At 37.0% G+C, this 22,046-nt stretch overlaps 1 protein-coding gene across 2 annotated transcripts in view; it reads left to right on the plus strand.

Moving 5' to 3' along the window:
- The first annotated feature begins 514 nt into the window (after positions 1-514).
- Positions 515-22,046, plus strand: part of LOC149834361 (DNA damage-binding protein 1) — a 28,610-nt gene continuing 7,078 nt past the window's right edge. The window contains exons 1-11 of one of the 2 annotated variants that reach the window (XM_090011358.1): positions 515-707; positions 1,416-1,464; positions 9,178-9,237; positions 9,341-9,432; positions 12,192-12,243; positions 12,470-12,532; positions 12,727-12,776; positions 19,246-19,321; positions 20,115-20,324; positions 20,459-20,565; positions 21,839-21,947. In XM_090011358.1, coding sequence (XP_089867484.1) covers positions 604-707; positions 1,416-1,464; positions 9,178-9,237; positions 9,341-9,432; positions 12,192-12,243; positions 12,470-12,532; positions 12,727-12,776; positions 19,246-19,321; positions 20,115-20,324; positions 20,459-20,565; positions 21,839-21,947 — 972 coding nt within the window. In that variant the 5' untranslated portion in view covers positions 515-603. Of the gene's footprint in view, positions 708-1,415; positions 1,465-8,618; positions 8,659-9,177; positions 9,238-9,340; positions 9,433-12,191; positions 12,244-12,469; positions 12,533-12,726; positions 12,777-19,245; positions 19,322-20,114; positions 20,325-20,458; positions 20,566-21,838; positions 21,948-22,046 lie in introns of those variants that run through there. The other variant, XM_090011359.1, reaches the window with a different exon arrangement.

Here is a 22,046-nt window from a genome sequence, read left to right on the forward strand (position 1 = left end):
TGAATTTATGATGTAAGCAAAACCTAACTCAAGTTTCTATTGACATATATAATAAAGAATCCAAGAAAAATAAAGTTTTACCTTTATGTTATCTTTTCCAAACCAGAATTTGGGTCTACTCATCCCGCCAAGTTCCGGCACCTGAAAGTCGGACTTGGATCCTCCACCCACACCTGTTAGGCCCTTGTTTCGGCCCATGTCACAGGGATGCACTATTTTGACTCCATGTCCCTAGTGAGGGCACGCACACCCAGATACTGCAATTGACACGTATCATTTTTATTTTAATAGTTTTAATATTTTTAATTTTATTTTAATGAAAACTACTTTTAACGCTAAAATTTTAAAAAATAGTTTTTATTGATTAAAATTATAAAAAATACGTGTCATCGTGTCCCATTAAAAATTAAACTTCCGAGTCCACGAATCCCTGTGACACTGGGTTGGGCTGCTGAACTCTTTATTTCATCATATTTTTTGGTCGATTTGACGTGTCCTTACCCTCAGCCGCTTCCCCATTGTTCCATCATTCTCGTTCGGGAGCGGGAGAGAGAGAGATTAGGGTTTCTGTGGGGTTTTGTTTCTGCAGTGAGAAGAAGGGCGATGAGCGTGTGGAACTACGTGGTGACGGCTCACAAGCCCACCAACGTCACCCATTCTTGCGTCGGCAACTTCACGAACCCTCAGGAGCTCAACCTCATCATATCGTCAGCTCCTCTCTCTCTCTCTCTCTTTTATTTTTCTTTCGGCAACGATTAGATTCGTATGTGTTTTTTTGGTTGATGCTCTAGTTTTGTTTCGGGAAATTTTGGGTAAATTTCAATGCCCGAAGCTTTCCGGTTGAAAAGGGGCAGATTTTTCTCTGTTTGCTTGTTTATTTGGTTGATTTTTTTCTCTGAGCAAGTTGATTGATCGGAGTATCGTCTGTTTTGGGTTCATTGATCGGGCTCGACTCTGTGTATCGTTGGAAATCAGAGGCTTCTGCGTTCTGATTCTATTAAAATGAATGCATGTGGTTGGTGTGGTTTTGGAGGTTCATTTTGGTGAGAGTCACCTTTTGAAGGGTTTGTTTGCTTTAGCCTTCTTTTTTGAGTCGTGCTTTTGGTGTTGCGTAGTGTGAAACTTGGGTTCTCGTCTGTTGCTGTTTCTGATCGAAACTTCTGGAACTTAACCTCGCCTTTTTTTTCGAGTTTGTATTTGTTTTATTTTCTCTTTATTTGCTTTGAAAGTTTAGCATCGGGACGGATTTGATTCTTTTAGTTCACTGGCGTTCTTAATGTTACTCTTCATTTGGGTGTGCTTATTTGATAATTGTTGCTTCGTTAAGAATTTGAATGTGCATTTTGGTGTGCTTATTTTGTGTTACTGTCTCGGTAGGAACTCTATATGCTTCTAACGCGTTCTGTGCATTTCAGGAAATGCACACGAATTGAGATTCATCTTCTTACACCTCAGGGTTTACAGGTAATTTTTGACATTTTGGTCTTTTTGTACATCAGTTTTAGGTGGTTCAATGTTACGCGATTAATGGAAGTGTATGATATGTGCAAAAAATCAAAGTTTCTATCAGATTTGATGATAGAGGCATATTTCAATATAGGCTACAATGAAAATGGTGTAGATGTAAACTTATAATGCGGGAATTTAAAAATTTGATGTTTATTATTGTTGCATTCTTCCCCATCACCCACACTCCACTACCTCTCGGAACACATGACAAAAATGTTACTTTTATATTTTCTTTATGTTATGTCTTCTCTTCATAGTTTTGTATTTTTATATTTTTTATATGCCAAGATTTTCCCGGTATAAACAAAATATTTTAATCCACAATACGATATTCCCTTGAGATTTGTGACATTGGTTGTCACAAGAACACTTCTAATTCATAGTCAGCAGGGTCATGGGTTGTGGGTTGTAGTCTGCCTGGTGACCAGAGGCTAAGGTATCTTGGCTAAGATCATCTGAACGATGATGTACCCTTCTGTACTTAGAATCCTGGTCGTTGTTTAGTTCATGGCTCACAACGTAAACTAGAGAACCTGATTCAATGGAATTCAAAGAAGATCATGAACAGATGGAAGAATATAACCTGGCTCAGGTAGCTGAATGTGGTTCTCATCCATTTACATAATGAAGGACAAAATCCTGCCATGGTGATAATAATCCTCAGAATTGCTTAATTAACCAATAGAGTCTAAGAAATGGTAACGGACCAAAATACACCTGAGAGCACAACAAATGACTGGGTAACACTTCATAATGCACTTGAGAATTCAACAAATGACCATAATGTTTCATGCCCTCTATTTCTCTTTCTACATTATTGTTGGATAACTTTCTTGTTTAACAAGATGCTGGATGTTTTGTGGAAGCTTGATATGTTTCATTGTAGTGCATGTGAAGCCGTGCCTTCGGAGTCGTGCAATGGGAAGATGCTATTGAAAGGAGAAAGGAGAGAACTGAAAGGATGTCCAACATTGGATTTGGGCTGGTGTCTCCTCTTTTATGTTAAACTCATGATAAAATTACAATATTGTCATTACACAAGAGGTTATAACTTAAATGACTATTATACCCTCACTAGATAATAGAAATACAAACACAAGGAAATACATTCTAAACTACCCTATTCCTTAACATGCCCCCTCAAACTGTGCATATGAAAGATCCATGGACAAATTGTTTTTTAAAAGCCAATGTCTTCCGATAGTTAGAGGCTTGGTGACCAAATCTGCAATTTGATCTTCACCACGAATGAACATAGACCGAATCTCCTTATCTTCAACCTTCTCCCTCACAAAGTGTTGATCTAACTCCATATGTTTCATTTTTCCATGCTGAACATGATTAGTAGCTATTGCAATAGCACTTTTGTTGTCATAGTAAAGTATCGATCTATGTCACATGGGTGCGGGTACCAGTGCGGCTCAATTTCAAAAATTTTGGACACGGGGACACAAGTATATATATATATATGTATATATATTTTAAAAAAAATATATCTAAAGACTGTGCTTTGCAGTCTGCTAAAGACTGCTTCTGCTAAAGACTGTGCAACTGCACAGTCTTTATGCTAAAGACAGACTGTGCAGCTGCACAGTATATATATTTTTAAAAAAATATATAAAAGATAACTTTTTTTAGTTTTTATACATTTTTTGTCCTAAAAATTGGACAAAAATAGACTCGGTCAAAGTTGACCAAGTCCAAAATGTGGACGGACTCAGTCCAGGTGCGTTGACCGAGTCTGACACCTGTTGACCGAGTCCGCCCCATGTCCGAAGCCGCACCCGTGTCGGGGCGTTTCGACGCGGGTGCGTCGCCTCCCAAGCCGAGTCCGTGTGACATAGGTATCAATCTATTCACATTACAGTGTAGGTTGACTAATAAGTGACGAATCCAAGATACTTTAGCTGTGACTACAACCATAGCTCAATATTCTGCTTTAGTGCTCGACTTTGCAATTGTTCTTTGCCTTTTACTCGCCCAAGTAACTAAGTGAGGCCCCAAGTAAACTCCATAGCCCGTGACAGACCATCGTGTAACTGGGTCTCTTCCCCAATCGACATAATCCATAACAATGCAAAGGTCTCTTATAAACAAGTCCTTTCAATACAATACCTTTAATATACCTTAGAATCCTTTTCACGGCCTCTATGTGTCTCTTTTGTGGTGCATGCATATACTGGGACTCGATTCACAACATAAGCTATGTCTGAACGTGTGAAGGTAAGATGTTGAAGGGCACCAACTAAACTCTTGAATTTCCTAGGCTCAGCTAATGGTGAATCCTTTCCCTCACCGGATTGGCCCAACCGAGTGTTGAGGGCAACATGCGTGAATATAGGCTTACATTGCAACATCCCACTACACCATAGTATGTCCATGGCATATTTTTCTTGAGTCAAAATGAGTGAGCCACTTTTTTGATCAACCTGTATCCCAAGAAAGAATTTGAGAGTTCCTAAATCCTTCATGTGAAACTTCTTATAAATGGATTGGCCTTGGTGATATTCAAACCAATACCATACCGAATCATGTAAATCAGGTTTGTTTGGATTTGGCAATACATCCCTAAAAGATGCCAGGACAAATTATTGAGATGGGAGGACCACTATAGTTGGCAACAATTTTGTTGCAGACATATCTTTTAACACTTGGAAATTAAAAAGGAGAAGCTCTGGTTTTGCGGCATGCTGTAAGAAAACTCAGTTTTTGGAGAAACAGTGTAAAAAAATTATATTTTAGAAATATGGATCTAATTTGACTTGGAGGTCAGGTCGAATTATATTGGCTCTTGGAATCAAATCCCATGGTTCCTATACCCTAACATTTTTTTCAAGGAAAATTCTCACTACGTGTCCCTTTTCTACGTCGTTTTATAAAACTAAACCAAAATAAATGTGTATATATATATATATATATATATTTTTCTACATGTATGATCTTCATTTTTTAATATTTTTAATTTATCTTTTTTTAATGCAAAACATTTTTAATCATGGATTCCTTTTTTAATGAGTCTTTTCCATTCCATGTATTGCTAATTATCGAGAGCACTAGGAAGAGTGCATGGAGGAACATGACTTCATAAAAATCCTTATTTTCTATTGACTTGGGAAAGTCGATCCACAATTTGGTTTAGAGTTACTATTACATGATTATGGATTCTCTTTAGTATGAGTCTGAATTCTTTTCTCGCTTTCTAAATGTGGCCTTATAGAAAATAGGGAGGCATGGGTGTATGGATTGAACTAAAACATGCAAATGTAATAAATAATTCAATACTCACATACTGTTACACACTGAGCTTGATAGCCCTTGTGACGTGCCGCAGTATGGGACATGGTGCAATGCGAAGTGCGGAAGAGGTGTGTGCCACAGAATGTGCCATGCACTAAGGTTTGGCACTGGGCAGTGCAAGTATGTGGCATGTGCATGGGCAGAGGCAACAACGAGCATGGGTGTGCGAAGTGCGTGGGAATTTTTTGGAATATGGATAGGCTGGACATGGCGTACAATATGCATCCGGGCTAGCCCCGTAGCATGGTAGTGCCATTTGGGGCCTGCTCGCCCATGCAGTGGGCATACAATCCAAGTGGCATGCATGACAGTGGTACATGTGGCACACACCACTGCCGCACGCCCATTGTTCAACGTCGTGTGTGTAGTGCACGGTGCGTGGCCGCACTGCTGCTGCATGCGGCAACACACTGCATCATGCGTGCACGTGCAATGTTGCGACATGCAACAACTTTAGGCCACATGTGCCGCGACATGCGCAGTGCACACACACAACTTTAAGGTGACGTTTGACTATGCATTTGGATTTGTTTGGGGCCAAGATTGAAAGTTCGCCCGCGTAATGGATGGATGGTTGGGAACACATTTGTGAAGTTGGATTTGACAATAAGAGAAGTTAAAAAATTTATGGTTTCCGAAGGGTTTTTGGGTTCCTCCTGCCAGCTGGGGGTCAACTCCCAAAACACTTATATAAGGGTCTTGTTTCTCAGCCTGTTGGTTAGCATGTGGTGCATGTTGTGCACGGGCACCCCCTATGTCGCACAAGCAACACTTGGAGTGCATGGGGGTGTCCATGTATAGTGTGAATCCCCTATGGGACGTGAGCCTTGGCCTTAGGCATGGAGATAAGGGCCCTTGGTGCAGTGATGCTGTCCCTAGCATGCGAGACTGCATGGGGTTGTGCAAGTGTATGCATGGTGCTGATGAACGAGTTTAGGTGGTGCTCGTCACTAAGACATCAATCATTAACTGGTCTTCGAACTGGGTGCCAAAAGGTCTTGTCTTTTGGTGGGCGTAGTTTCGATGGGGTCGTGCCCATGGGATCACTACACTTCTCATGGCACACGAGGTTAAGTCCTCCTTGTGCGGTTTTCTCTTCAGATGACTATAATTAAGGAACGATTACTCGGGATGGAACTCAAGAGTGTGTTAAGCATCGTAATGCTAAGTGAAGATTCGCTACTCTTTGTATGACCTGTGTTGGACCTTGAAATGTTTGTGATGCCGCAGATGCACAATTTAACCTTGGTGACAATGTGCACTTGCCTGTGGTAGCGGCAAGGCATGTTTGGACCTTCAGTTGGAGGTGCTTGTCAGTATGGGACAGCGATGCGATCGACTATGCAACAACATGGTTCAAGGGATCCTCTAAGAGGAACTTGAAAAAGAAGTTAGTTTCGGTGTGTTTACACGTGTTTGGGAATACACGTATTGAGAAGGCTGGCTAGGTTGGGTTGCCTAGCACCGTCACAGGAGTTCGAGACATGCCAAGCACAAAAATTTATGTCATTTTCGGTGCCTTATGGGTGCGTACATTCCTGTGACATATATTGGTGGTCTCTCTTCTCTACAAATATCGAGGACCACGTTGGGCAAGAAGTGCCTTGGCAGGATTAAGAGTGCCCTTTGCTGGGGCCAGAAGGTGCCCCCCCCGAGGTTGGAAGTGTCCCATGATGACTATGAAGATGGTGAATACGCCATGCGAGCGAGGATGACCCACTTATGTCTGAGATTACCTTGGAGTCTCACAAGCGAAGAGTGATCAATTGTTTGAGCAAGCAGAGGATCAAACACAATTAAAGCACACAATGTCAGGTGAAGTTGCGATGTCACAAGTGAAGACCCGTTGGAAGATCTACTCTTTTTTCAAAGATGATATGAAGACATCATCGAGGACGACGATGAGTTGAGTGGGGGAGAGTGTTACACATTGAGCTTGGAAACCCTTGTGACATGCCACTATATGGGACATGGTGCGGTGCAAGGTGCGGAAGAGGCATGTGTGCCTAAGGGTGTGCCACAAAATATGCCATGTGCTAAGGTTTGTCACTGGGTTGTGCAAGTATGTGACACGTGCATGGGCTGAGGCAACAATGAGCATGGGTGTGCGCAAAGTGTGTGGGAATTATTTCCCTTTGGAATATGGATAGGCTGGACATGGTGTGCGAGATGCAGCCGACCAACCCCATAGCATGGCAGTGCCATTTGGGACTTGCTCGCACGTGTAATGGGCCTACAGGCCAAGTGGCGTGCATGATAGTGGTACAACGCGTAGCGCACGCCACTCCCACACGCGCAGTGTGCATCGTTGTGCACGTAGCGTGCGACACATTGTGTTGAGGCTAGCGCATGTGGCTGCACGCCCAAGGGTTTTTCGGGTTCCTCCTGTTAGCTGGGAGTCAACTCCTAAAACACTTATATAGGGGACTCATTTCTGAGCCTGCTGGTCAGCATGTGATAGGTTGGGCACGGGCACCCCCTATGTCGCACGGGCAACACTTAGAGTGCGTTGGGGTGTCCGTGTGTAGTGCAAATCCTCATGGGACGTGTGCATTGGCCTTGGGTGTGCGGATAAGGGCCCTTGGTGCGACGATGCTGGCTATACTCGTATGCACAACGCTAGAGAACGAGTTTGGGTGGTGTTCGTTACTAAGGCATCAACCATCAACTAGTCTTCAGACTGAGGACCTAAAGGCCTTTGTCTTTTGGTGAGTGTAGTTTCGATGGGGGCATGCTCATGGGGTCGCTACACTTCCCGTGGCACGCGAGGCTATGTCCTCCATGCGGTTTACTCTTCGGTTGACTATAACTAAGGAACGGTTACTCGGAATGGAACTCAAGAGTGTGTTAAGCATCATAACACTAAGTGAAGATGCATTACTCTTCGTATGACCCGCGTTGGACGTTGAAATGTCCTTGATGCCAAGATGCACAGTTTGACCCCGGTGACAATGTGCAGTTGCCTGTGGGAGCGGTAAGGCATGTTTCGACTCTTCGGTTGAAGATGCCCGTCGGTATGGGAGGACGATGCACATAAGTGACGATCGGTTATGCGACGACAAGGTTCAAAGGATCCTCTAAGGGGAACTTGGCAAAAAAAGATAGTTCCCGCTGTGTTTACATGCATAAAAAAATGCACATATTGAGTAGGCTGACTAGGTTGGGTTGCTTAGCGCCATCATGAGAGTTAGAGACATGCCAAGCACGAAAAATTGGGTCATTTTCCCCACTTGGGCTATGCCCGTGACACATCCACACAAACACACACAAAAGAATGTAGGCTATCAATTGTGAAAGGAGATCAGGTGATGTCCCTGAGTGCATCTTGTCCCATCCGGATATTTGACCCCTCTCCAAACAACTAGCTTCATATCAAAATTTAAATTTTAAGTGTTCTCTGTTCTCTCTGTTCTAAAAACCTTGGGAGCACCAACACACTAATTCATTCTTAAGATGCAGTAATGTTTATTCTTATGTCACATGGATATGGAAACAGATTTGACACAGGAACACATAATTGCTGTGAAAGTCTGGTAATGAAGACATGTAAGTTTTAAATATTTATTATATAAACACACATTTGAACAATTTTAATATATAAAATATATTTATGTATAATAAGATACAAAATTTCATTGCAAAATTATAAATGGCATCAGAGGCATGTCATAACATGTCACATGGCATGTCATAGCATGTCATATGACATGTCAGTGTGTTGTATCATGTCCCTTAGACTGGGGAAACCAACTGACATGTCCCTATTACATAGGTTTGTGCTGTCATATGATGCATTATGGATTGTTGGTCGAGCCAAAGGCAGAGAACTGGTAGTATGGGTATTTGAGTTTGGTAAGATTAACTGATTCTATACATTTGATTTGCTAGTTACGAGTTCATTCTTTTTCTCTCTTTTAAGATGTCTATATATTTGAGTATCAAATACAATTGAATTATGTTTTCATTTATATTATTATCATCATATTGTTGATATTCTTCTTCTTATTATTATATGTAAATGATTGTATTTTATTACAAGGGAGGTGGAATGGCTAGACCTCTTGGGAATCATTCCCTTGCTGAGGTTAGAATCTGTTCACAGACTCTCAAGAGCATGTCCAGTGCTAATATGTTTGAATTCAGCATCCCAGTGCATATATAAGATTTACATATCCTCAAAGTCTTATGGCTGCGTGTGCCATGCTTGTATTTTGTTCCTTTTACTCATCTTCGTGGTGTGTAGATGTTGGCTAGTGGTTGAATTTGATGGTTTTGTCTAATTTCTGTGTTTAAAACCACACATTTTTTCCATTTCTGATTAGATGTTTCCCTCTATTGAGCTATTTTTTGATAATGTTGCATGTTTTGCAGCCTATGTTGGATGTTCCCATATATGGAAGAATTGCCACACTTGAGCTTTTTCGTCCACATGTGAGTTTTTGGGTTTTAAAAACTGATACTGTTTTTTTAATCCAAGTATCCCTGTCAGTGTCATTTTAAACATTGACATCTTTCCTGGTGCTTTGGTCGACAGGGTGAAGTACAAGATTTGTTGTTTATTGCGACAGAAAGATACAAATTTTGTGTTCTTCAGTGGGATTCAGAGGCTTCTGAACTTATCACCAGGTTTATTACTGAAATCATGCTGTAAATTAAATATTATGTGATGTTTTACATGGAAAAAAGAAAAGGCCATTGATTTGTTGTGTCGCCTGTTAAGCTTTTCTAGCTTAAGTGATTTGTTGAAATGTTCTTGTAATAACAGTTTGGCAATTATCTTACATCTGTAGGTTTTAGATTGTTGCTGTTGTATATACACATTTTTCTGGAAAAGCTGACTACAAAATTAATACAAGGATACAAGTTCCAGATACATGTGACTAATGGTGGTTGTTAAATTGGGGCATGTCCTTGTAAAAAATAAAAGGAATTGGACCATGTTAACCATCTAATTGGGCTCTGTCATTGCAAAGTTTACTTCTTGTTCTGTCTTCAATGATTATGATGTGGTTAGGGTAATTATATTTTTGCCTATGGGAATCTGAACTGAACTTTTGTTCATAATAACCCAGTGATGTTTTTGTTACTTTGTAGTTTGTAGTTCTCAGTCAGATTATGGTTTCCCAATGATTAAGAATGTGAAAGTTCCCCCTTTGAGATACTATTGAAATTCATTATCTTCCCCTCGTTTTTCTTATGTTGGAAAATCTTGTCTAAGGTTCATCTTTAGAATTGCATGGACTAGTTTAAACACTTTTTGCAAACTCTTTTAAGGTTTGAATGGACCTTATATGGTTTGTGAATGTGCATTGATGATTTGTCTTATGTTTTCTTGCTCAGTTTTAAAGTTCAACCCATGTATGGGAGTCTTAATATTGTCAAGGACTTGCAACAACAACTAATCTTTTGGATTTTCATTCAGGGTGGATTATGCCTAGATAACATCCAGAATTGTTATTTGAAAGAAAAAAGAACGTCTTAGGAGGGCTAGGCTTGCCAGTAGGGATGCCAACGGTACAGGTTTGGGTTGGGTACCCGATCGACCCAAATATGTTTGGTCGGGCCTTTGTCAAGGACTTGCAACAACAACTAATCTTTTGGATTTTCATTCAGGGTGGATTATGCCTAGATAACATCCAGAATTGTTATTTGAAAGAAAAAAGAACGTCTTAGGAGGGCTAGGCTTGCCAGTAGGGATGCCAACGGTACAGGTTTGGGTTGGGTACCCGATCGACCCAAATATGTTTGGTCGGGTTTGGTAGAAGATTTTAGATCTGAATGGATAACTGGATCGGGTTCGGCATCGAACTCGGTTTTAGGAAGAAACCCGATAGGTCGCTTATGGGTATACTTTAAAAAGCAAATACTGTAATTTTTTTTTTAAAACCGAGTTGCTGGGACTTGTGCAGCTGTAACTGCAGTAAATGCAGATGCTGGCAGGTGTATAGACTAGGGACTATTAAAAGTTGTGCAACCACGTATTTTACGAATGACTTTTTAAAAATTTCCCTTAAATGCATAAGGAAACTAGAGAAACTTCTAACCATGTGTCGTGCAGGTGGGTTAGATTAAATTTGTGGTCATTTTTAATAACATTAAATGAATTTTATTGGATTCCGATCGGATCTGGGTTTGATGGCTGGAGTCGGATGCGGGTTTAGTTGGCATATTTATGCATCCGGCTCCGAGTCTGATTATCGAAAATCCGATTGATTGGATTTGGTTTAACCTACATCCGACCCGTTTACATCCCTACTTGCCAGGTTCCTTGGACCTGCTTCTCATCTACTTGTTATTACTATTAGATGCACCGAATACCCCACCTCAGTGATAGTGCATCATCTTCACAAGCAATATAAGCTCCACGGTGATATCTTTTCTTCGTCATTGTCTTCTTCTTCTTCTTTTTAAATTTTACTAACAAGTCGAAAAAGTGAAACAAATTTCATCATGATTGATTGTCTTCTATTCACAGGTTGGGAAGTCATTATTGTGTTCATCACTGAATGCAGTAGCAAGTCATTCCTATATTGCCTGATATAATATTGTGATATTTACGAGCTTTCAAACAACTGAAAAAAAATGAAAATATTGCAATATTTTGAAACTATCTTCAGAACATAACATTGTGATATATTTTTTTGAGAAAATTTGCAAACAAATCCTTTTTTATGTATTTTAAGTACATGTTTACTAATTTTTGTTTCTTTTATTTTTTAAAAACCTTTATGTTTTGCAAGAAAATACTAAAAAATCTATATCTTTTTTATTATCCTTTGTATTTTTCAATTCTAATACTTCTGAGAAAAAACGCTTTCTAAGAAAAATTCCCAAGAGAAATCTTTCCGAGAAATTGTCGAGAATGATTTTTATGACTATGCTTTTAAGGCTTTGGCTGCAGCGTGGGCATCTTTGTGTTGTCAAGGATTTACATATCTTTGTAGCTTTCAGTGTTTGGTGGCCATTATACTGGAGGTAGAAATGAAGTAGCTTTGATTAAGGATGTGCAACCTATATTCTTTTTAATGATTTAATCCACTAACGCATTGGCAAATCTCTTTCTGATCACCATTTTCTCTACATCCACAATTTACTGAATAGCTTCGTTAAAAAAATAACAAATTTTGGTTTTGATATTTATTTATCTGCAGAATGCTAATCTTTTAGATGATTCTTAGGTCTTTTAATGTTCCAAGGCTGTAAATAGTACAAAAAACTTATGAACATACATATACCAGCTTTAAAATTGTGATTAAGATGTTAAAGCAGGGGCATCTCTTTGTTTAATGTAACTAGTATTTCACAAGCACTAGTTTGAGGTACTCTCTTAATATATGTGATGATATACATGCTTATTTTTTCTCTTTTCTTCCTTTTTTTTGTAGAGCAATGGGGGATGTTTCAGATCGCATAGGCCGTCCTACGGACAATGGGCAGGTGGGCTTTTTAAATCATGGTTTCTCATTTGTTTTCATAATTTGCTGTCCAAGTTTGTTACTGTGAATTAGTATGCCTTTGTTGTCCAAAATAGTGCATGAAAGAAAACAAACTACTAGGTTGGCTTTGTGGTTGTTTGAAGGCACATGGGGACCTTTTGTTCTTCTATAAAGCAGGTGATGTGTCAGAAATTACTGGTGATAATATTTTTATCTTCATTTTGTAGATTGGCATAATTGATCCTGATTGTAGATTGATCGGTCTCCATCTCTATGATGGACTATTTAAGGTATGGTAATATGATTGTGCGTGCTTAATATCATTGGAATAATGATGCCTTCTGCTGGATTTTTATTGTACCTTCCCCTGGTTTAATCTTTTAAGTCATGGTCACATGAGGTATTTGCATGTGTATGCAACATCCACGTGCAATATGTGTCTTGTGTGCATTTTTAAAGATTTTGATAAGTTTGTTTTTATTAGGTTATACCATTTGATAATAAAGGTCAACTGAAAGAAGCATTCAATATAAGGTATTGTTTTTAAGCTTATGCATAGTCTTCTCTTTTTTGGTAGTTCTAGTCTATGTGTTTTTTTGTTTGAGTTCATACATGTTTGAAAAATGTTTAATGCCTATGCTTTGGTGAATTTGAGCAGGCTTCCTAAATTTGATAGTTCTATAGCTTTTCTTGCTGATAAACTAGAAATGTCATAGATGGGTCTTCTTGTTCCTTTTCTTTTGTGTGGCCATACTGTAAATAATGTAAAGGTCACAAGCTGTCTATCTCTAACTCTTAATCAATTAAATGAAAAATTTATGCCATTGATAGATATTACGTGTATTATTACTCAAAACTTATTGGAGAAAATTATTTTCAGTGGTACATGGTTTAGGTATAAAGTGGTTTTCTTGTATAAACTTTAGGGTAAATTTTTAATAACTACAACCTCAAAAAATAAAAATCCCATAAAGAAATGCAAGGAACACATGCAGATTGCAGACTCATGCACTTGGACTGGAGGTTTGAAAAATAGTCACCTACATCATGGGTCTTAGCTAGCTACACGCCTATTATCTAGGGATCTTGTTTTGCTTGTGTGTGTGAGCACGTACTCTGTGCATCTGTATGCGTGCATGAGTGCACACGTGCACATATGACGTGTGTTTGGGGGGGGGGGGTTGAAAACTAGTTACCAGCATCATGGGTCTTAGCCACCTATTGCCTAGGGAACTTGATATCCTAGTGTATTGGGGGTGGGGTGGGTTTGTGGGTTTGAAAAAATCACCAACACCAACATCATTGGTCTAAGCTACCTGCGTGCCTATTGCCTAGGGATTTTGGCATGCTAGTGTGTGTGTACGAACATTTTGTGTGTTAGATGTTCAATATTTAATGACTTATTATTAGTTATGTGACTATTTTCTAGTCATATTTATATTCAATGCATCTAGTGTATCTCAATACATATCATCAATGATGTATGATGGAGGAGATATTATATCAGTTGCACGTTAGTGGTAGTTGGGAAAATCTATTTTTCTTGCAGAGGAAAAGAATCTGTGTATCAGTAGTATCACATAATATTAGAAGTTACTATATTTCTTATTTGCGATGACCGGGTGGGGTTGTATCAAGATTATCTTCTGGTTGGTTAATTATGCATATGGTATTATTTAATTGTCCCACTTCATATCTATAGAAAATAAGATTTCTGACATTATGATCTTTTAACTTTATGCTGTCCTTGGTTACAACTGAATTTATGTGAGATTGTGAAAGTTTCAAAGTTAATGTTAGTGATTTAATACTTCTATGGGTTAAAAATCGTTGAACTGACAAAACCTTGGACTTGTGGGTTTGAAATTATAGTGGATCAACAACAGTTAACAATCCATAATCAGTTTTGTTTTGGAATCAATATTGTCATAATATATATCTGATGTATACTACTATGTACATTTAGTTCTCTATAGGTTGATAATTTCATTCATAAATTTACCATTTTATTAGTCTCTTGTTGGTCATGAAGCAACTGTCACGAAATGGCACGGATCTCGATGTACTCTGGAATGTGTCCCATGGATCAAGAATACAATGTAGTTAAACACAGATTCACAATATAAATACCCATAGAACACGACTTAAAAATAAATAATTTCATTAAGGATAAAATTCAAATAATACAAAAGAAATAAAATTACAAAGAATCTTCACCTACAATACACACATAATCTTAAAACTACTCGTCACTCTCTCACTTACAAAAGCACCCACCCACCCTTTATATAGAGAGCAAGAGGGAGAAGAGAGAGATTAAAGAAGGGAAAAGGAGAACCAATCTAGCCGTTGGACCAACAGTCCAATAATCAACCCCTCAAGTCAACCAATAGTTGACTTGAGTATTTAATATATATATATATATATATATATACACGTATAAATATATACATACATACATACATATACAATATGTATACATATATACATATATAATGTTATGTACATATTTTAACACCCCCCTCAAACTTACCGTGACTCATCGTAAGTTTGCAATTACAAAAGAAGTCCCATTACACAAGATATCGACATATTCTTCATGATACAAATCCTTGAAGGGGCTTCTAGATCTTCCTTGATATTCTCGAAATATCTTGTGAATTATCAATGCCTCAAATATTTTGAGAACCTCTAAAGAGAGCAAAACAAAAGCAATCTAACAAGAAATAACTAGACTTATATATATATTATGGAGAGAGGATGACCAAGCACACAAGCATACAATATATAAAAAATATTTAATAAGTCAATATAATATTTTTAAAATCATTTAAAGGAAGAATTAATTTGGAAAAATCATTAATTTAAAACATGAGTCATTTATCACTTTAATCATTCATGGAAAACATGCAGATATATCTATCACAAAAGGCTCTTTAATGCATAGCGGGCATGGATTTTCAACACTACCAATTCTCTGAAGAAATAACTCACAAAGGAGTATAAATTACAAATCATTTTTACATAGTGGATGATATAAATAATCATGGATCAATTAGCAGCAATATTTAAACACACAACTAATGCATATATGAATGAACCATGCAATAATTTATAACCAATGAAAAAAACACTTATGGAAAATATGAAGAGATTTAAAATCCCATAAATGTCAAGAATTGCTTAGATCAAAGAATTTCCCTAATGGAGATACATATCAACAACTTTAGAAAAGCGTTGATGCAAATCACGCAAGACAATCAATCATGAAATAAATCATGTAACTAAAGTATATCAAATGCAAAATGCATGAAACTATTTCAATAACCATTTTGTAATGAAGTGGATTGAATCCGATACACATGCAAGAACACACTTTCAATCAAGTAAAAATACTTGATTGAATCACGAAACTACCCACACAAGGGTCTACAAACTTGTTATTGCATAGAAGCACTCAAGAATGAGTTAGGAATAAAAGGCCACGAGAGGCCATTTTATAATACAATGGAGCCAATGGGGTGCAGCTCAATATAGCTGTTGGGGCTGCACTCAATAGTCATAAATATAGCTGTTGGGGCAGCTCCAACAGCTATATGGAGCTGTCCCATCATAAATATAGCTCTTGGGGGCAGCTCCAACAACTATATGGAGTTGTCCCATCAAATCTGAAAAAGACAAAAAGGTAAAAAAAAGAAAAAGACAAAAATAAATACATGAAATAAAATGCAGAAATATCAGCCCCTAATCGGCTGACACCTATTACAGAGAAAAGACCAAAATACCCCTAATGGGTATTTTAGTTAACAATAAACACATTATATATATACATATATATATACATGTATATGTATATCTTAACACATTTCTCATACAAGAGCAAATGAGTTTAGAAACATTACAAATTTTTTTTAAAAATCTCATGCATAATGAATGAATTTTGCAAATCTTAACACTAGTTCGACGACTACAAGCAATCACCTCACTAGACCTCCAATCCTCAAATATCATCTGTACCTGCAACTAGAACAAGAGCATGATCATAATGCCATTAAAGGGCTAAAAACATCACTTGTCTACATATAATGATACTTAAAACAAGTGTATCACCGACTAGAACAAGCGCATGATCATAATGTCACTAAAGGCCTAAAAACATCTCTTGGCTCCATATAATGACACTTAAAACAAATGTATCAATGACTAGAACAAGAGTATAATCTCAATGCTACTTATAGGCTAAACAAACACACAAAGTGTGAATAAACATCTTTTGTCTACATATAATGACACTCAAAACAAGTGTATCAAGGATTAGAACAAGAGCATAATTACAATGCCACTAATGGGCTAAAAACACACACAAAAATGTGAATAAATATCTCTTGTCTACGTATAATGACACTCAAAATGAGTGTATCGGCTACTAAAACAAGAGTATTATCTAAATACCACTTCGGGGCTAAACATACATAGAAAAGTGTGAATAAACATTTTTTGTCTACATATAATGACACTTTTATATGAGGCATAACAGGAGGAAACACAAGAGGTAAGAGAGCTTGTATTGAAAAATAAATTAATGCCATCAATAATGATTTAATCAGTTTTTCAAAATTCCATGGTTTCAAAAACATAACTACCATCACAAGATATCAAGCATCCAATACTGGAACAATCTCCATATAAACAAATGAGTGATAAAACACACTCATAGAAATCTAGGTCAATTACCTACCGGTTAGATACATACTTAAACTAACAAGATGACATGGAGTGACACACAACTCACCCCAATGACTAACTCAGATTTCCAACAACAATGAGTTCAGAGGCTAATCATCCATCAATCTGACCCAAGGCAAATAACAACACGTCACTCATAAACTTGAGAATTTAGATTAATAAAATGGCATGAGGTGCACACACAACCCAATTCAACGCCTAACCCTGGCCCAACAACAATAAGGCCAAAATCAGATGATGCATTATATGAAATTCAGTGATGGACAATCCAAATGCCATAAACAGGCAATACATACTCATGAAAATCAATTTCCAAATAGGTGAGTTTATAAAAAAAGAACCGATTTGAAAAGTCAGTTTCAAATCAAAATCAATAAAGGAGATAAAATCTTAGCATAAGAATTAGTGCAATCATATGCACAACAATATGTCAATTGATGCAATTATATGCAATCATGTATTATGACATTTTTTACAAGCTTGAATAATAAGTCATGCCCAATATAAGCAATTTACATAGAGGAGATGAAATTATGAATTTTGAGAATCATTCAAGAGATCGTAAATCCACCAATCAAGAAACAAGTGCACTAAGCACTTCACATACAAAAAATCAATAAATCTTACTAAAGAGACAAGGGCACATATGCTTTTAAGAAGTTAGAGCTACATCATAAGTCTACTATGAGGCCATTGAAGATAATCATATGAAGATTCCCAAAGAGCTAAAAAATCTTGAGTGCACTAGTGTACAACTACACAAATACAAAGCCACTAGTGGGCGAGATACAAAGAGCCAACTAAGGGCTATACCCAATCCTCACAAAGAGGAACAAGAAATATAAAAACAATATAGATGTTATTGATAAAAAGATTCCAAAGAGCCATAAAGATCCACATATATATATGGTCACATCAAACAAGAGATTTTTCTCAATGTAACACTCTCCAATAAGCATGATGCAAAATATCAACTCAAGAGAGAAACCACTAAGATGAACACATTGATTATATGATAACAAGTCATGCTTATGCAATTCAATAAAGAAGGTATATACCTAAAGGCCTTAATCCAACACGTCATTTGAAAATAATCCAACACATCATTTGAAAATAATCTTACTTAATAGAGCAATATTGTTCAAATGAAATAACATATTCAAATGGTGATAAAAAGACTTTATTATAAATAGATCGCAATAAAAGTTCATGTTTACATCACAATATATTAAAAATTCCAAAGATAATCCATACATACATTAAAAGACATTCAAATATGAATTTTAGTATTTTGCAAAACACCATAATATTTTAAGAAGCGATTCAAAAGAGTCTTCAATCATGAACCAAGAGTCCATCAACTTTGAGTGGATAGCAAAAAGTGTTCTCCATGGAACACACTCACAAATCCCACAAAGGGGATACACACAATAAGGCACACTATATAAAAAAATATAATTTTATTCAATGAAATAAGTGTGCAAGAGCTTATATATTTTTGCAAAATATAGTTTTTCATTACACATTCATAATCTAAGACATATTTCATATATCAAAATGCAACAAATTTTACATACTTCAAAAATATTTATGTTTAACATAACTCTTTTTAAAAAAAATACTTACCATGAATATAAAAATCAAGAAGCTAAAGATACATACCGGAATGCGAAATCCTTGAATCTATTCTATTCATTTAATACAAAACCTTTTCAAGACCCTGATGCTTCGCTCTGATACCATATCACAAAATGACATAGATCCCAATGCACTCTGGAATGCATCCCATAAACCAAAAATACAATGTAGTTAAACACACATTCATAATAGAAATACCCATAGAACAAGACTTAAAAATAAACAATTTCATTAAGGATGAAATTCAAATAATACAAAAGAAATAAAATTACAAAGAATCCTTATTACAATACAATCAAATTACACACATAATCCTAAAACTGCCCATTACTCTCTCACTTACAAAGGCACCCACCCACCTTTTATATAGAGAACAAGAGGGAGAAGAGAGAAATTAAAGAAGGAAAAAGAGGAACCAATCTAGCCGTTGGACCAACGGTCCAACAACCAGCCTCTCAAGTCAACCAATAGTTGACTTGAGTATATATATATATATATATATGTACATATATTAACAGCAACAAGTGAACATGTTTGTCTTCCCATTGCTTTTCTTGTTCGAAACGTTCATGATTATTTATAATGTTTGATGTCTTATTATTTCTGGCGGTCCTATCAGGCTTGAAGAGCTGCAAGTTTTGGATATAAAGTTTCTTTATGGCTGTGCAAAACCTACAATTGCAGTTCTTTACCAGGTAAATTTCACTTTCATTTGTTATACTTCCATTCTTCTATACATTGGTTACTTCTTTCTTAATGTCGTAGATTATTCAGTAATTCTTGTTTGAAACACGGGGCTTTATGTTTTCGGAGTTTATTTGTTTTTATATCAGATGTGTTGTAGCTTTGTTTGCTTATTTTGTTCATGCTCGTTTGAGATAATGAACTTTAGTAGTTGGCGTATTTATGCTTGTCTAGAAAATCTTTTTCATGAATGCTCTTCCTCAAAAGTTGTCATTACCCTACCTAGGTTCGATTTTATATGTGACTTCTTCCCAAAGCAAAATTGAGAAGAATGTATCTTCTTATTTTAACATGTGGCGTAAAAAGTTTTGGGACCAAATAATGTTGCAAGTAGTTGATGTTGTTTTCTTGACAATAACATTGGTTTGAAATTGAATTGACTCTATTTTCCTTGTCATCTCTTAATAGGAAAAAGCTCTGCTGTATCATTCATGTGAATCCTGAACATTCTTTGAGAGAAAAATTTGCTATATCAGCTGCTTTCTCACCTGTTTTATTATTTGATTCTATCTTCCTTTAAGTACTGATTATTTCTGTTGGAACACTGTCGAAGGGTGTCTTACATTTTTCCATTGGTCGAGTATCATACTGAATATTCTTTCATCTTTAAGATGTTATAAGCATCAATGACAATTCTCCAACACCATTTTCTGTTTTAGATGTCAATTATCAAAGTCAAAGTTGCAAGATAAATGCTAAGTTTGAAAAGATGAAATGCTTATTGTGATTTATATCTTTCTGCAGGATAATAAAGATGCACGCCATGTGAAAACATATGAGGTGGTTTTGAAGGATAAAGACTTTGTTGAGGGACCATTGTCTCAGAATAATCTTGATAATGGAGCTGGTCTACTAATACCGGTTCCAATGCCGTTAGGTGGTGTTATTATAATTGGAGAGCAGACAATAGTATATTGCAGTGCCTCCGTATTCAAAGCTATCCCAATTAGACCAGTAAGCATAGTGCATCCTTTAGTCATGTGCTTGTGTGCTGATTTTTGGCCTTAATAATACTGCCAAGCTCCCGTCCATTAGATGTCATATAACTTGGTTACTGAGTTTTACATAATGTATTCTTTGTATGCTAGTCTATCACAAGAGCATATGGGCGGGTTGATGCAGATGGCTCTAGATACTTGCTTGGTGACCATGCTGGACTCCTTCATCTGCTTGTTATCATCCATGAAAAAGACAGGTCTCTCTCTCTCTCTCTCTCTCTCTCTCTCTCTCTCTCTCTCTCGCGCGCGCGCGCGCGCGCGCGCGCGTGCGCGCGACGCTCACACATGCGCATGACAAGTGCATCCTTAACAACATATAGTTGTTTAATGAAAAATGAAAGTATTCCCCTAATTCAAAGGAATGAATTGGGTATTGTCACAATTTGGATGTTCAATCCTTAGCAACATAATTAGTTTTACCATAATAAAATAATTTCATTGCTTGTCATGGAAAGCCAGATGCAACCAAAGTGTTAACAAAAGCTTGATTGTTCTTTTGTTTGTACATGGTTTTCATGATGGTCATGATCAAAGAAAGCTTATGCATTCTTGCCTTCTACTTTTGCACATAAGAAGGACAAATTGACTGGTTGGAGCTTCATTATCTTAACCAACTGAGGATTCTTGTGTTTGAATCCAACTAAGGAAACACTTATGTTGACTATCCCCTCCAATAGTCATTGGTACAATAACATAATATATAGTTCATTTTTGTTTAATTTTTCGGACAGAGTAACCAAGCAAGCGTATGGATTCTTGCCTTGGAAAAAAGTGCATGCTTGCTTTTGCATGTAGGTGTTCTTAATAAGAGCATTTTTTTGTAGGGCAATCACCAGTATACAGTATGAACATAAATATACCTCTTGTTTGATGAATTTTTGTAATTGAGATGTTTGGTTGTCATCTCTAGATCCAATACTTGAGTGTCTGACTTTCAAACTAATATGCATCTGTTGTAAACTCTAGTTATGCTATGATGTTAAAATTGTTTGATTCTATCGAATAGATGATATAACTAGGTGAGCTCTGGGCTAGAACAACTATAATTTATGTGGTATGCTGTGATTGTTCTTCACCTCATGACAATAGGATCAAGGTTCTGATTATCTAAAAGCAATCCAAAATTTGACTGTTCTAATGTGGTTTAACCTTCAAAATGTAAGTTTCCTTGGCTGCATTTTAATCTCGACCTTTGGTGACTCCTTCCTTTTTTGGCCTAAGATTACCTCTGTCTATTCTTACTTTCTCCTCGCTTTGCACTTTAGAGTAGTTCCTCAGGCACTAAATCCTAATAGTGCCTGCATAGGTTGGACCACTTTGCGCATCTGGTCTTTCATTGCTTCTCATCCACAAATAGGCTTAATTGCTCTCTATTTTGTTTAATTGCATAACCTGACACATTTGAGAGTAGTTTGCCAGATTGTGTATCAAATTCTTATCAAAATATTTATATTGCTTGAATTTTTTTAGGGTAACCGGACTCAAAACAGAACTACTGGGAGAAACTTCTATTGCTTCAACAATATCTTATCTTGATAATGCATTTGTTTATATTGGCTCAAGCTTTGGAGACTCACAGGTATGTGACTGTCAGAATGAAATGTTGTGGTTTTATTTTGTTTCTTTTAGTTTATGAATCTTAGGTTGCGTTGTTGTATATTTTCCCCCACTATCATTT

The sequence above is a fragment of the Nuphar pumila genome, chromosome 6, assembly GCF_984573655.1.
Source record: "Nuphar pumila chromosome 6, dmNupPumi1.hap1.1, whole genome shotgun sequence".
Lineage (NCBI taxonomy): Eukaryota > Viridiplantae > Streptophyta > Magnoliopsida > Nymphaeales > Nymphaeaceae > Nuphar > Nuphar pumila.